Below are 16,750 nucleotides of genomic sequence, written 5' to 3' on the forward strand. Positions count from 1 at the left end.
GTTGGTGTGACGTATAATCTAGTGGACGGAACGCTTCTTTCAACAGCAGCAACAACAGTTCGTCAGACACCTCGGTAGCTTGCTAGACAAAGTAGCCGAGCCAATAAGCTCTTTAGACGTTTTAGTGTATATTAGCCATTGTGTTTTAAACCCACTTCTGTCGTCTAGTTAGTTATCCGATTTAATTTAATATGTACGGTGTTGTTGTTAGTCAGCTAGCGGGCTGGTTAAATTAACATTAGCCTAGCTAGCTAACATCCTCGACCATGCGGTCACTAAGCTACTCCCCTGCTAAAGAAGAGGAGGATATCACAGTAAAACAAGAAGTAGAGAGTGAGGCCGTTACTGTGAAAGAAGAGGAGGACGCGTTCAGAGTGAAAGAGGAGGATGTTACAGTAAAAGGAGAGGAGGAACCTGGATATCTGGGCCCGGTTTTCCAAACGCATCTTAAGGCATCCAATGGTTCTAAGGATGAATTCAGCCATAAGACGGTTTTGAGAAACCGTTCCCTGATTAACACTAGTAAGTACTGTCTTAAAAACAGAGGCACAAACTCTGCAGTTGTTAAACTGATGTTTGGTGTTAAAGCGGAAATCTGCAATTGCTACATCCATATTGTGACTTTTAAATGATTCTTGAACAATATAACACATGCTTCATGAGCTTAGTTCAACTGTTGTACCCCATCAGATCCCCCAAAAAGTTTTTTTTTTACTCTAATGTTTAGAAACCATGTAACATTTCTCCAACCCCATAATCATTGTATTACCAAAACAGTGGTGGAATGACAAATCTGCCATGTTATTGTTTGAACTGCAGATTGCTGGGTTGTGTGTTTTTTTTAAACAGCAACAAAATGGCTGCCCAGAGACTTGGTTTGATAAACAGCTGAGGGATGGGAGAAGTGTAACCACTCTCACATTCATAGAGAACGCTATTGTAGAAACCGTAACCCAACACCTAGCGACCTCGTCAAGAAGTTCAGACATCTTGGCATAACAATTATATGGTGTTGACTTGACAGTCGTTGGACCCAAGTTTGACTTCAGCTCAGGGCTACCCCCTGAATTCACTACACTATGAATACAAGGACTGGCCATCCATGATGTCATAATGATAGTTTAACCAGGTTTCTAGGCTATATAGTATATTCTAGAATTCATCCATGATGTCATAATGATAGTTTAACCAGGTTTCTAGGATATATAGTATATTCTAGAACTGCCTGTGAAGATGTCCTGTGGAGGCAAATGATTAGAGCTGTTGTTAAGTCATTGTATAATGTTCAGCCAATTCTTTTTTCATGCCCTTACATTAAAGGCAAGACATACCTAGATTCAATTACATTCATGAATTGGTTTGAAACATTTGCTTTAAAACCTTCTCAAAGTTGGTGCCTTGGCGGATGTGTAAAAAAATGTAATCTTTATTTAACTAGGCAAGTCAGTTATGAACAAATTCTTATTTACAATGACTGCCTACCCCGGACGACGCTGGGCCAATTGTGCGCCGCCCTATGGGACTCCCAATCACGGTCGGTTGTGATACAGCCTGGATTTGATCCAGGGTGTCTGTGGTGGCGCCTCAAGCCCTGAGATGCAGTGTCCTCTGCGCCACCTGGGAGCCCCAAAATCATGTTCTAGTTCCGTCCCCAACTAAAATACATCTTGGTCAACCAAGAGTCATCTGTTCTTTCTGCCAATTGCCCCATGTGTTTTTATAAAATCAAATATACGTACTGAACTTGTCTGATGCTTTAACCTGTCTGACACCGGCGGGACGGTAGCGTCCAACCTCGAAAACAGCAAGTGAAATTGCAGGGCGACAAATTCAAAACAACAGAAATCCAAATTTCACAATTCCTCAAACATACAAGTATTATACACCATTTTAAAGATAAACGTCTTGTAAATCCTACCACAGTGTATGATTTCAAAAAGGCTTTACGGCGAAAGCACACCATCTTATTATGTTACGTCAGCGCCTTGTCACAGAAAACCATACAGCCATTTACCAGCCAAGGAGAGGGCTCACAAAAGTCAGAAATAGCGATTAAATTAATCACTAACCTTTGATCTTCATCAGATGGCACTCACAGGACTTCATGTTACAAAATAAATGTGTGTTTTGTTCGATTATGTCCAAAACCCCCAGTTGAAATTGGCGCGTTATGTACAGTAATCATTGTTTAAAACAAGCATCCAGTGAAATTTCAGAGAGCCAAATGAAATTACAGAAATACTCACCATAAACATTGATGAAAAATACAAGTTTTATACATAGGATTAAAGATAAACATCTTGTTAATCTAACCGCTGTGTCAGATTTCAAAAAGGCTTTACGACGAAAGCACACCATGCGATTATGTTAGGGCAGCGCCTACCCACAGAAAACCATACAGCCATTTTCCAACCAAGGAGAGGTTTCACAAAAGTTAGAAATAGCATTCAAGTTAGTCACTTACCTTTGATCTTCCTCTGGTGGCACTCCCAGGTCTCCATGTTAGACAATAAATGTTCAATTTGTTCGATAATGTCCCTCAGTTTTGTTGGTGCGTTTAGTTCAGTAATCAAAGGTCACACTGCGCGCTCTCAACATCAGACGAAATGTTTAAAAAAGTACCATAAAAGTTCGTAGAAACATGTCAAACAATGTTTAAAATCAATCCTCAGGTTGTTTTTGTCATAAATATTCAATAAATTTCAACAGGACAAAAGCTTCATCAATAGAAAAGGTAAACAAGAAATGCGTGCTCCCGATCACGCGCTGGGCTCATGGCTGAAAATTGCCGCTGTCCACTCATTGAAAGTGCTGTATCTCCCTCATTTTTCAGAGGGAGATACAGCTGGACTTTGTAAATTCTGCCGTTTTGCTCCTGAAGTTTGCAGTAATAGACTACAGATAGATAGACTAGTAATAGACTACACCAGCAGTCTGCAACCTTTTCCAGTTGGATTGCCAATTTATCTCAACATTTCTGCTAATCTGTGTGCCAGTTATGATTTTCATTTCACTATGTAAAAAAAATTGCCTACATAAAGCCAACAAATAAAACATTGCATTCTGCAGGTAAAAAATATCCTGATAAAAATACATATCCTAGAAATCACATTGGTTGCAAATGGCCCGTCTACAACAAACTTGAAACATTGTATCAACTATCAACTGGGTCAGGAAACTCGGATAGCAAGCTTGCAATATTGTATAAAATATTCTAGGCCCTCAGTTTCCTGCTCCAGTGAGTTCTGGACAGACACAGCTGTAGGCTATTTGTTGAAAAGGATAAGAAGTAATCAGGTATTTTATGACATTTCCACATTACATTTTTCCCTTTTATGCCGAGTGGTTATCGAAAGGGCGAGAGCTGGAAATATTTTACAAAAATACTTTGAGGTCCTATTGTCATTCGCAATTGATTTTGATTAGACTTTGTAAACTTGCTGTTTGGAGGTGAATAAAACAAATTGAGAAGCTCCACAACTCATTAGTGGTGCAGCGTTAAGACAATGAGAAATACTATCAGACATCCCCAAATGGGCACATTTATAGGCCTACATTTGTGTGCAGGCCAGATAGATTAATCCTACTTTTATATGGGTAATCAGGTGTGCATCCTTACTCAACATTGACAGGAGTGTTTCAAACAAAAGACAATGAATAAATTGACAAAACTGATGCATCTTGTAGGGTCAGGTCTGGGTGGTCTGCCATGGGCCGTTTCATTTAGGATCCGTTTGGGTCGGTTGGGGAATTATTTTATTTCCCCATAGTAAGTTGTACTGAAGTTGACCGACTGAAAGGGAGTGTAACTTTGATTATATTTACACTTCCCTGAAGGAGGGAAACGAGGTACAACGCCTGTTTGTTCCTGCCCTTTCCTGGGTCGGTGAAGAGCTGTATTAAATTTAAGGAATAAATCCAAGCCTCACTCTCATCACCTGTGGAAGGCGGGGCTTCCAGGGAGGCGTGGATTTGATACTATGTTGCACCTATTTTCCCTCCTTCAGGGAACAGTAGTTATAGTCATAACGTGTGGATTTATTAGTGTGTTGTACCTAGTTTCCCTCCTACTCTTGTCATATGATGAACTTCAACTTAAATAGGGGACCTGGCTGTCTGACAGTTTTTTGTATTCTGAAATGCTCTCGAACTATATCATTTAGTGGCTACTTATGTTACGCTGGGAAAACAGTTTTCGTGGACACAGAAATACAAAATAATTTCAGAGTTTGCTAGATCCAGTGTTTTTTTAACAGAGTCATCTTGTAATCCAAGATGGCGTAGCATTAAGACGTGTTTGTTGTAAATGGTATGTTTATTTTCATCTTTTTTTGTGTATATTGCAATATATTTCAATCGTTTACATTTTTAAATTAAATATACCTTCCGGCAACCCGCCTCACCCAATGTGATATGGATCTGCTATTTTTTTTTTATAGACCTTATAGCAAGAACCTCCATCAGCTGCTAGCCATCAGAACATAGAACATCGCATGTCTTATCAGCTCTGTTATACTCAGACATTATTTTAACAGTTTTGGAAACTTTAGCGTTTTCTATCCAAATCTACCAAGTTTACTTTGGGCACGCTTTTCATCCGGAAGTGAAAATAGTGCCCTCTACCCTAGTGAGGTTAACACTCCGGCCGTCCTACAATCCAAGCTAGATGCCCTCAATGTCACACACATTTTCAAGGAACCCACCGGGTACAAACCTAAATCCGTAAACATGGGCTCCCTCATAGATATTATCCTGACCAACTTGCCCTCCAAATACACTGCTGTTTTCAATCAGGATATCAGCGATCACTGCCTCATTACCTGCATCCGTTATGGGTCCACGGTCAAACGATCACCCCTCATCACTGTAAAACGCTCCCCAAAACACTTCTGCGAGCAGGCCTTTCTAATTTACCTGGCCCGGGTATCCTGGAAGGATTTTGACCTCATCCCTTCAGTAGGAGATGCCTGGTTGTTCATTAATTGTAATTTCCTCACCACCTTAAATAAGCATGCCCCTTTCAAAAAATGTAGAACTAAGAACAGATATAGCCCTTGGTTCACTCCAGACCTGACTGCCTTGACCAGCACAAAAACATCCTGTGGCGTACTGTACTAGCATCGAATAGTCTCCGATATGCAACTTTTCAGAGGTCAGGAACCAATACACACAGTCAGTTAGGAAAGCAAAGGCTAGCTTTTTCAAACAGAAATTTGCATCCTGTAGCTCTAACTCCAACATTTTTGGGACACTGTAAAGTCCATGGAGAATAAGAGTACCTTATCCCAGCTGCCCACTACACTGAGGCTAGGAAACACTGTCACCACCTATAACTCCACGATAATTGAGAATTTCAATAAGCATTTCTATACGGCTGGCCATGCTTTCCTCCTGGCTACCCCAAACCCGGCCAACAGCTCCCCACCCTCTGCAGCTACTTCCCCAAGCCTCCCCAGCTTCTCCTTCACCCAAATCCAGATCGCTGATGTTCTGAAAGAGTTTCAAAACCTGGACCCGTACAAATCAGCTGGGCTAGACAATCTGGACCCTCTCTTTCTAAAATTATCTGCCGCCATTGTGGCAACCCCTATTACTAGTCTGTTCAACCTCTCTTCCATATCGTCCGAGATTCCTAAAGATTGGACCGCTTCCGCGATCATCCCCCTCTTCACAGGGGGTGACACTCTGACCCAAACTATTACAGACCTATATCCATCCTGCCCTGCCGTTCTAAAGTCTTCGAAAGTCAAGTTAACAAACAGATCACTGACCATTTTTAATCCCACCGTACCGTCTCCGCTGTGCAATCCAGTTTCCGAGCTGGTCACGGGTGCACTTCAGCCACGCTCAAGGTACTAAATGATATCATAACAGCCATTGATAAAAGCCGTCTTTATCAACCTGGCCAAGGCTTTCGACTTTGTCAATTACCGTAATCTTATCGGCAGACTCAACAGCCTTCGTTTCTCAAATGACCGACTCGCCTGGGTCACCAACTACTTCTCAGACAGAGTTCAATGTGTCATATCGGAGGGCCTGTTGTCTGGACCTCTGGCAGTCTCTATGGAGGTACTGCAGGGTTCAATTCTCGGACCAACTCTTTTCTCTGTATATACCAACAATGTTGCTCTTGCTGCAGGTGATTCCTTGATCCACCTCTATGCAGACGACACCATTCTGTATACATCTGGCCCTTTTTTGGACACTGTGTTAACAAACCTCCAAACGAACTTCAATGCCATAAAACACTCCATCCGTGGCCCCCAACTGCTCTTAAAAGCTAGTAAATATAAATGTATGCTCTTCAACCGATCGCTGCCCGCACCCGCCTGTACAGCATCACTACTCTGGACGGTTCTAACTTAGAATATGTGGACAACTATACCTAGGTGTCTGGCTAGACTGTAAACTCTCCTTCCAGACTAATATTAAGCATTTCCAATCCAAAATTAAATCTAGAATCGACTTCCTATTTCGCAACAAAGCCTCCTTCACTCACGCTGCCAAACATACCCTCGTAAAACTGACTATCCTATCGATCCTTAACTTTGGCGATGTCATTTACAAAATAGCCTCCAACACTCTACTCAGCAAACTGGATGCAGTCTATCACAGTGCCATCCATTTTGTCACCAAAGCCCCATATACCACCCACCATTAGGACATGTATGCTCTCGTTGGCTGGCCCTCGCTACATATTCGTCGCCAAACCACCTGGCACCAGGTCATCTATAAGTCTTTGCTAGGCCGCCTACACTCACCTCTCTGGTCACCATAGCAACACCCACCCATAGCACACGCTCCAGGAGGTATATCTCACTGGTCATCCCCAAAGCCAACACCTACGTTGGCCGCATTTCCTTCCAGTTCGCTGCTGCCAGTGACTGGAACGAATTGCAAAAATCGCTGAAGTTGGAGACAAACACCTCCGTCACTAAGCATCAGCTATCTGAGCAGCTTACCGATCGCTGCAGCTGTACACAGCCCATCTGTAAATAGCCCATCCAACTGCCTACCTCATCCCCATGTTTTTATTTACTTTTTTCTGCTCATTTGCACACCAGTATTTCTACTTGCACATCATCATCTGCAGATCTGTCACTCCAGTGTTAATTTGATAAATTGTAATTACTTCGCTACTATGGCCTTTTTATTGCCTTACCTCCATACTCCATTTGCAAGCACTGTATATAGATTTTTCTATTGTGTTATTGACTGTACGTTTGTTTATCCCACGTGTAGCTCGGTGGTGTTGTTTTGGTCGTACTGCTTTGCTTTATCTTGGCCAGGTCGCAGTTGTAAATGAGAACTTGTTCTCAACTGGCCTACCTGGTTAAATAAAGGTAAAAAAAAAAAATAATAATCGTAACTTTATTGACAACGCCCAAATGGATACTGTCATTAATGCGGTTCTTCCATAATTACACATAATTCTTAATACTGTAGCTGTTTTGTTAGTCACATGTTCAACTATCATCAGCTGATCCAGGAAAACATTTTCTGAATTCCAGTGAAATGACAAACATCAAGACATGCAACAACAACCAAAGTGCTTCTTCATTCATTACTCTGGTAAAGACAGTTATGCTGTGCTCCATGTTGGATCCAACATCCCTAACAAATTGATGTTTATAATGTTATTGTCTGCTTGATTTACTGTAGGGTCTCGTTAGTCTGTTTGCACACAGAGATAGTTAGCTCATAATGTGTCTGAATCTACACATTATGAGCTAACTATCTCTGTGTGCAAACAGACTAACGAGACCCTACAGTAAATCAAGCAGACAATAACATTCCTTGATAGATAGACTATTGAACACACACAGATATTTTCCTATATTCGTTGTTAGGTGAAGTTATGGGTCCTACAGTAGGTCTATGTTGTTGTTAGGGGAAGTTATGGGTCCTACAGTAGGTCTATGTTGTTGTTAGGGGAAGTTATGGGTCCTACAGTAGGGCTATGTTGTTGTTAGGGGAAGTTATTGGTCCTACAGTAGGGCTATGTTGTTGTTAGGGGAAGTTATGGGTCCTACAGTAGGTCTATGTTGTTGTTATGGGTCCCAGAGTACACTATGTATGTCGTGCAACAACAACCAAAGTGCTTCTTTGTTCATTACAGGTATATTTGTTGTTAGGTGACGTTATTGGCCAATTTGGCAAACAGTGTACAAACCCTCATTGTCAGGTTGATGGAAAAGCTAGACAAAGAGCATTTTTAATGGTTGAAGTGTTTTTTAAATACAAAGCGGTTAATTTGCGATGATGACACAAACATTATATTAAGCAGGACATTCAAACGAGCCTTACAATTATAATCCAAAGTAGTGTGAAATGCACTCATAAGCAACCTGGACATAGAGGTTACTCCCCTGAGTTTTCCCATATTCAGAATACATTGTGAAAACACAAATCTTTGCTCACCATTTTTGCTCCAGGCAGATATATACTACGTCCATAACTAGTGGTTTCCTCATTAGCAGGGAGGAGTTTCTGCAACCAGATATACTTCATCCATAACTAGCGGTTTCCTCATAAGCAGGGAGGAGTTTCTGCAATTAAATTGTATGTGCATCGCACTCATGCCGCAATTTTATTAAACACAGAAAGGGGCCTAAATTGGAGACCAGAAGTCGTCTGGCACACTGCTTATAGTTTCAACAACATTAATAACTTGTTTCTAGTCTACAATCGTCGATGTTACTACTAATGTGAAAACAAGACAAAATATGACTATTCTTGCTCATTTTAAGACAATTGTCACATAATTTTAACATTCATTACAGATGTCAATTGTTGTACAACATCATGGCTACGCTGTTTACAGTGGATTTCTGCTGTTGTGGGCCGTTAATCATCTGTCTGACTTTGTTGTTCCGACAGGAGAGATATGGGACTATCGTGGATCCTCTGGGGAGCCTCAACAACCTCATGATGCTAAAAAGGCAGAGAATAGTCTCTCCAGATCAAAACACCTCAATAAATACCTGCAGAGACCCACAGGGAAGGGATCTCACTGCTGCTCTGACTGTGGGAAGAGATTCACCTCATCAGGCATTACAATTCATCAGAGAACACACACCGGAGAGAAACCTTATAGCTGTGGTCAATGTGGGAAGAGATTTAGTCAATCTGGAGATCTGACAGTGCACCAGAGAACACACACAGGAAAGAAACCTTATAGCTGTGATCACTGTGGGAAGAGATTTGCTGCATCTGGCTCTCTGACTCTTCACCAGAGAACACACACAGGAGAGAAACCTTTTAGCTGTGATCAATGTGGGAAGAATTTTAGTCAATCTGGAGATCTGACAGTGCACCAGAGAACACACACAGGAAAGAAACCTTATAGCTGTGATCACTGTGGGAAGAGATTTGCTGCATCTGGCTCTCTGACTCTTCACCAGAGAACACACACAGGAGAGAAACCTTATAGCTGTGATCAATGTGGGAAGAGTTTTAGTCAATCTAGCCACCTGACACTTCACCAGAGAATTCACACAGGAGAGAAACCTTATAGCTGTGATCAATGTGGGAAGAGTTTTAGTAAATCTAGCCACCTGACACTTCACAAGAGAATTCACACAGGAGAGAAACCTTATAGCTGTGATCAATGTGGGAAGAGTTTTAGTCAATCCAGCCATCTGACACTACACCAAAGAATTCACACAGGAGAGAAATCTTATATATGTGATCAATGTGGGAAGAGATTTGCTGCATCTAGCTCTCTGACTCTTCACCAGAGAACACACACAGGAGAGAAATCTTTTAGCTGTGATCAATGTGGGAAGAGTTATGCTCGATCTTGGCATCTGACTCAACACCAGAGAACACACACAGGAGAGAAACCTTATAGCTGTGATCAATGTGGGAAGAGTTTTGTTACATCAAACCAGCTGACTTTACACCAGAGAACACACACGGGAGAGAAACCTTATAGCTGTGATCACTGTGGGAAGAGATTTGCTGCATCTGGCTCTCTGACTCTTCACCAGAGAACACACACAGGAGAGAAACCTTTTAGCTGTGATCAATGTGGGAAGAGTTTTAGTCAATCTAGCCACCTGACACTTCACCAGAGAATTCACACAGGAGAGAAACCTTATAGCTGTGATCAATGTGGGAAGAGTTTTAGTCAATCCAGCCATCTGACACTACACCAAAGAATTCACACAGGAGAGAAATCTTATATATGTGATCAATGTGGGAAGAGATTTGCTGCATCCAGCTCTCTGACTCTTCACCAGAGAACACACACAGGAGAGAAACCTTTTAGCTGTGATCAATGTGGGAAGAGTTATGCTCGATCTTGGCATCTGACTCAACACCAGAGAACACACACAGGAGAGAAATCTTATAGCTGTGATCAATGTGGGAAGAGTTTTGTTACATCAAACCAGCTGACTTTACACCAGAGAACACACACGGGAGAGAAACCATATATCTGTGGTCAATGTGGGAAGAGTTTTGCTACATCAAACCAGCTGACTTTACACCAGAGAACACACACAGGAGAGAAACCTTATAGCTGTGATCAATGTTGGAGGAGTTTTACTTCATCTAGCTCTCTGACAGTACACCAGAGAACACACACAGGAGAGAAACCTTATAGCTGTGGTCAATGTGGGAAGAGTTTTCGTCAATCTAACCATCTAACACTACACCTGAGAATTCACACAGGAGAGAAACCGTATAGCTGTGATCAATGTGGAAAGAGATTTGCTACATCTGGCTCTCTGACTCTACACCAGAGAACACACACAGGAGAGAAATCTCATAGCTGTGACCAGAGATAATCTTATAAAAGATCTCTGATCAAATATTAGAAAATACATATATGAAGGTGTTGTTTCATAATATCAATGAAATAATGGTAGAATGTTTTAACATTGTAGTAGAAATATTTTAATGATGTCACAATGTAGAAACCTAAACGTTTTCCCCCTTATGAATTGATTTCAACATGATATGGATATTAGCCTCAGGGGAAAAATCCAGGCAAAAAATCCAGGCTCTGAAATGGAAGAGTTATATTCATGTGATTTAACAAAAATTGACAAACAAAAAAATTAATCAAATCAAATGTATTTATATAGGCATTCTTACATCAGCTGATATCTCAAAGTGTTGTACAGAAGCCCAGCCTAAAACCCCAAACAGCAAGCAATGCAGGTGTAGAAGCACGGTGGCTAGGAAAAACTCCCTAGAAAGGCCAAAACCTAGGAAGAAACCTAGAGAGGGACCAGGCTATGAGGGGTGGCCAGTCCTCTTCTGGCTGTGCCGGGTGGAGATTATAACAGAACATGGACAAGATGTTCATAAATGACCAGCATGGTCAAATAATAATAATCACAGTTGTTGTCGAGGGTGCAGCACCTCAGGAGTAAATGTCAGTTGGCTTATCATTAGGAGTATCTCTACCGCTCCTGCCGTCTCTAGAGAGTTGAAAACAGCAGGTCTGGGACAGGTTGCACGTCCGGTGAACAGGTCAGGGTTCCATAGCCGCAGCAGCACGGCCAGGTGGGCTGGGGACAGCAAGAAGTCATCATGCCAGGTAGTCCTGAGGCATGGTCCTAGGGCTCAGGTCCTTCGAGAGAGAAAGAAAGACAGAATTAGAGAGAGCATACTTAAATTCACACAGAACACTTGATAAGACAGGAGAAGTACTCCAGATATATCAAACTGACCCTAGCCCCCCAACACATAAACTACTGCAGCATAAATACTGGAGGCTGAGACATGAGGGGTCAGGAGACACTGTGGCCCCATCCAATGATACCCCCGGACAGGGCCAAACAGGAAGGATATAACCCCACACACTTTGCCAAAGCATAGCCCCCACACCACTAGAGGGATATATCTTCAACCACCAACTTGCCATCCTGAGACAAGGCTGAATATAGCCCACAAAGATCTCCCCCATGGCACAACCCAAGGGGGGGTGGGGCGCCAACCCAGACAGGAAGATCACGTCAGTGACTCAACCCACTCAAGTGACGCACCCCTCCTAGGGACGGCATGAAAGAGCACCAGTAAGCCAGTGACTCAGCCCCTGTAATAGGGTTAGAGGCAGAGAATCCCAGTGGAGAGACGGGAACCGGCCAGGCAGAGACAGCAAGGGTGGTTCGTTGCTCCAGAGCCTTTCCGTTCACCTTCACACTCCTGGGCCAGACTACACTCAATCATATGACCTACTGAAGAGATGAGTCTTCAGTAAAGACAAAGGTTGAGACCGAGTCTGCGTCTCTCACATGGGTAGGCAGACCATTCCATAAAAAATGGAGCTCTATAGGAGAAAGCCCTGCCTCCAGCTGTTTGCTTAGAATTAGAAGTTGTGACCCACTTGAATCAAAATGCAACACTTCAAAATGTGGCAAGCTGTTTTCTACAAATTGCCTCTAACCAGGGATGTACACATTACTCCCAGATTCCGTGTAGATTTTGAGCTGTTCATTTTAACAGGATGTGCAACCTCATCTCCCCTCTCGGCATGAATGATTTTAGCATGATATCGATGAGTGATGACAAATACGTGTTGCATTCCCTTGTTTAGCGACCCCTAAATTTATAAGCATCACTCCCAAATGTAGCTGACTCTTCTGCAGGTTGTCCTCTAACCAGTGAGGTAAAATGTCTCCCATTTCCCTGTTTTTGTTGTTGTGTCAGTTTCAACAGCACGTACAACCTAATTTCCCGCCTAATCGATTGCTACTTGTCAAAACAACAGCGTTGTTGGTGCTTGTGCAGTTTATAAGGAGCTTGTTTAAAAAAATACAAGTAATACGATTATTGTGGCAGATGTTTGTGTATATAGCACATGTTATGTTTAGCTTTTCAATTTATCCCAAACTGTTTCTGCATATTGGTTATTGATTTTGACACGTTAAAACGTGTTTTGACATTGAGCTATCCCACCAAGCAAAATGTCATTGAAAAGACGTTGAAAATATGACTATGCAATCAAATATTTCATATGTACATTTCATGTAACATTTGGTAGTGATATTTATTAATGCAACCAACTGACAATTATTTGGTACAATTATTGACATTGTTGCCCTGTTTTTAGAATATCGGGGTTAATTCTCACATGTGCCAAACCAAATGTACTAGAGCATGACATTGGGGACTGGGCCCTGATCCAACAACATACCTATCGAGTGAACCCTGAAAGGAGAGAGAAGCTCCGCAGTGAGGTGGAAAGTTACTACGGATATCGCAGGAGTTTCCTCTTGAAATCAGACATGTCCGTGATAAGGACAACTTGGTTGCTGATTATCTCTGGGGCCAAAAAGATTTGTGTTTTGCGTTTAGCCAGTGTGTTTATTTGGAGTTTTATCTCTTTTTCTTTTCCGTATTGAAACTGCACTGTTGTATTCGGTGCATGTGACTAATACAATTTGATTTGAGTTTTGTTTGGGCTCGTTCCAAGGGGACGAGAGTTCTAGAAGCTAGTGAGTTTTAGGATTCTATAGAAATAAAAAGGAGATTGTTTATTATTAATTGGGAATGTGTTTTTGAATGTTTGTTTTTAATTGTTGACAGCCAGTAGACACCATGTTTATATTGGTGAAGGTGAAGCATTGTAGTTGATTATAATGTGAAATGGAAGTTGTTTTCTGTTGGTGGTGAGCAAACTTGTCCAACAAAAATATAGGATATATTTGTTGTCTTAAAGGGGAAGGTGTTCCAGGCTTTGGTTTTTCCATTTATGTTTTGAGGTTGGACTTTAGCCGTCTAGCTCGTTAGCACGTAGGACGCACTGATTGGTGTCACCTCGTTAGTCAGTATGTGTTATATCTGTGCTGGCTGGTCCAGGTTCTATTTAAGTGTGTCTGGCCTCTTAATATTTTAATCAATGGCATTTTCTTAGGGTGATCATTTGTCTTCTCTTTGGTGTACTAAATATTTCTGTTTATTTTCATAGTTTTTTTCCTGTGAAGCCATTGTGTTGCATTCATTCTGAAATGTGCTGTACAAATAAAGTTTGATTTGATTTCAACAAATGACCGACCAATCAACAGACTCCTGGTCCCTCTTAGTATGAAAATCAGTATCAATCCCATGTGAAAGGATTCAACTGCTGCAAACTGAAACAAACAAATGGATCAAACAGATCAATCCCACTTTTCCAGCCTGCAGAAGGTGTTCTGGAGTGGTTAACACCAACCCCGGCTCTACCAGGGGCTTGGATGGAAGGATCAGTCAGTCAATAAAGTATAGAGCTGCTGTCTGACAAAATCACTATTTTAGTAGTTCATTAAAGTAATTAAGGCTTAAGGACTGCTGAATACCAACTATTAATCACTTAGATCATGCATTTTCAGGTAGAGATACATCCTTGGGACGTCCCTAGCCCGTTGAAGTTGACATTTAAAATGGTTAGGTTTAGGGTTTAGGGTAGGGATGTCCCAAGGATCCTAGATAGAATTGGCCATTGTGCATTATTCTGTCTCTTTTACATAGCAGGTGATGGGTTCTGACTTCTGAACTTGAAAATATGAAATATCCTTATGTGAAATTGAATGAAACAATAATGTATGTTGATGCTACTATGATGTACAATATTCCATGATGTTTCTATATGAAAACAATAGCGTAATATATTTAATATTCCATATAGTATTTTGTAACAGTTTCACCAATTTTCATTAACTTAATCATTATGACACACCCCTCACTATTGTCATTGGTTGCACTACTTACACTGTTTGTCTACATAACCTGGTTCAAGTATTCATGACATCACCCTTCGGAAGAAACAGTGATGCCGAAACATTGGATAATACCCATTAAATTGCTGGGAGTTTATACATGTAGTGTGCGACTTTATGTTGATAGTTTATAGTTTATTCTCCGTTAGTCAGCACCTCCACACAAACTATTTTTCTAGGTGTGCGCCAGCTCATGTTTTTTAAGGGTAGGTAACAACACGCTGATCCTCAACGAAGGGGCCCCTCAGGGGTGCGTGCTCAGTCCCCTTCTGTACTCCCTGTTCACTCATAACTGCATGGCCAGGCACGACTCCAACACCATCATTAAGTTTGCCGATGCCACAACAGTAGGCCTGATCACCAACAACTATGCGCCAGCCTATATGGAGGAGGTCAGAGACCTGGCTGTGTGGTGCCAGGAAAACAACCTCTCCCTTAAAGTGATCAAGACAAAGGAGATGATATTGGACTACAGGAAAAGGAAAACCGAGCACGCCTCCATTCTCATTGACGGGGATGTAGTGGAGCAGGTTGAGAGCTTCAAGTTCCTTGGTGTCTACATCACTAACAAACTATCATGGTCCAAACACACCAAGACAGTCGTAAAGAGGGCACAACAAAACCTATTCCCCCTCAGGTGACTGAAAAGATTTAGCATGGGTCCTCAGATCCTCAAAAGTTTCTACAGCTGCACCATCGAGAGCATCCCTGGTTGTATCCCTGCCTGGTATGGCAACTGCTCTGCCTCCGACCGCAAGGCACTACAGAGGGTAGTGTGTACAGCCCAGTACATCACTGGGGCCAAGCTTTCTGCCATCCAGGACCTCTATCCCAGGCGGTGTCAGAGGAAGCCCCCCCCCCCCCACTCTCTGTTATCATCTATGCATAGTCACTTTAATAACTCTACCTACATGTACATATTACCTCAATTACCTCCACTAACTAGTGCCCCCGCACATTGACTTTGTACCGGTACCCCCTGTATATAGTCTAGATATTATTTAACTTCTGATCTTTAATTACTTGTTCCTTTTATTTTCTATTCTTATTTGTACTTTTTTTTTTAACTGTATTGATTGTTTGTTAGGGGCTTGTAAGTAAGCATTTCACTGTAAGATAAACATTTGATTTGAATTGTTAGACTCATAGTACAGAATGAATGACTGACTGCCCAGTTCAACATCAGTTCACCATCTCACCTCATACTGTATTGGAGCAGCAGCTGACTGCCCGGTTCAACGTCAGTTCACCCTCTCACCTCATACTGTATTGGAGCAGCAGAAGCTGACTTGATCGTTGATGCTAATCAGCATGTTTTGAATCTGAGAGTAAGTAGAGCCGACTACACTATATAAATGAAGGGTTCAACTGGAGTTGTTCTCAGGTCCCCTAAGAATCGTAGGGTTCTTGGTCAATAAAAAACAGCCCCAAAAGGTTCTTCAAAGAACTTGTTAGAAGGTGGGTTCATCGAGGAACCTCCGTTGTAGCTGGACTTCTTCCGGGAACTTCGCAATTGGATGCGACAACAACTTAAAAAGGTTAAAGTTGGGTTGATGTTTGGCTCTGAATATGTCTCGAAATAATTTATTATAATAATATAACATACTGATAATGAATAACGAAGACAATGATGGTTTTCTGTGAATATCTTCCATAACGTTACTATAGTTAATTACCCTTAATATTAGAACGCCGTGTTTGACCGTCGGCGTTGTATTAGCTACAGTACAGTACCGTTATCTAGCTAGATAACGTTATATCCTATTGAGGCACAACTAGGTTTGGATTATTTCCCTCAACTATATTCTTTCCCATATATTGTATATAGTTTCCATAGAGCCAACATGGCTTTATACTCATTAACGTAAGTTTCCAATCTAGAATAGTTCTCACTTTTGTGATAATGAGCTAGCTAATGTAAACCGACTATCTAACTAACTAACTAACTAAGGACGGTGACCTATCCAGACGAGATGTTACAACGAACTGAATCATCAATGGAGGTCTTCCTCTTTATATATCCTGCTACAGCATGCAAT

At 41.6% G+C, this 16,750-nt stretch overlaps 1 protein-coding gene across 1 annotated transcript; it reads left to right on the forward strand.

Annotated features, from left to right (window-relative positions):
* Nucleotides 1-14,018, forward strand: LOC118938247 (uncharacterized). Its single transcript, XM_036940694.2, has 2 exons — nt 1-522; nt 8,881-14,018. The coding sequence occupies exons 1-2, from the start codon at nt 267-269 to the stop codon at nt 10,791-10,793; spliced, it is 2,169 nt and encodes a 722-aa protein (XP_036796589.1). The 5' UTR covers nt 1-266; the 3' UTR covers nt 10,794-14,018.
* Nucleotides 14,019-16,750: the final 2,732 nt, after the last annotated feature.

This window comes from Oncorhynchus mykiss, chromosome 13 (assembly GCF_057628025.1).
Source record: "Oncorhynchus mykiss isolate SJ-2025 chromosome 13, ASM5762802v1, whole genome shotgun sequence".
In the NCBI taxonomy this organism is placed as follows: Eukaryota; Metazoa; Chordata; class Actinopteri; order Salmoniformes; family Salmonidae; genus Oncorhynchus; species Oncorhynchus mykiss.

Excerpts from the sequence above, each read along its gene's own strand:
- LOC118938247 (XM_036940694.2), top strand. The coding sequence starts at position 267 with ATGCGGTCACTAAGCTACTCCCCTGCTAAAGAAGAGGAGGATATCACA. Across the intron at positions 523-8,880 it reads CCGTTCCCTGATTAACACTA|GAGAGATATGGGACTATCGT; the intron begins GTAAGTACTGTC and ends TTGTTCCGACAG.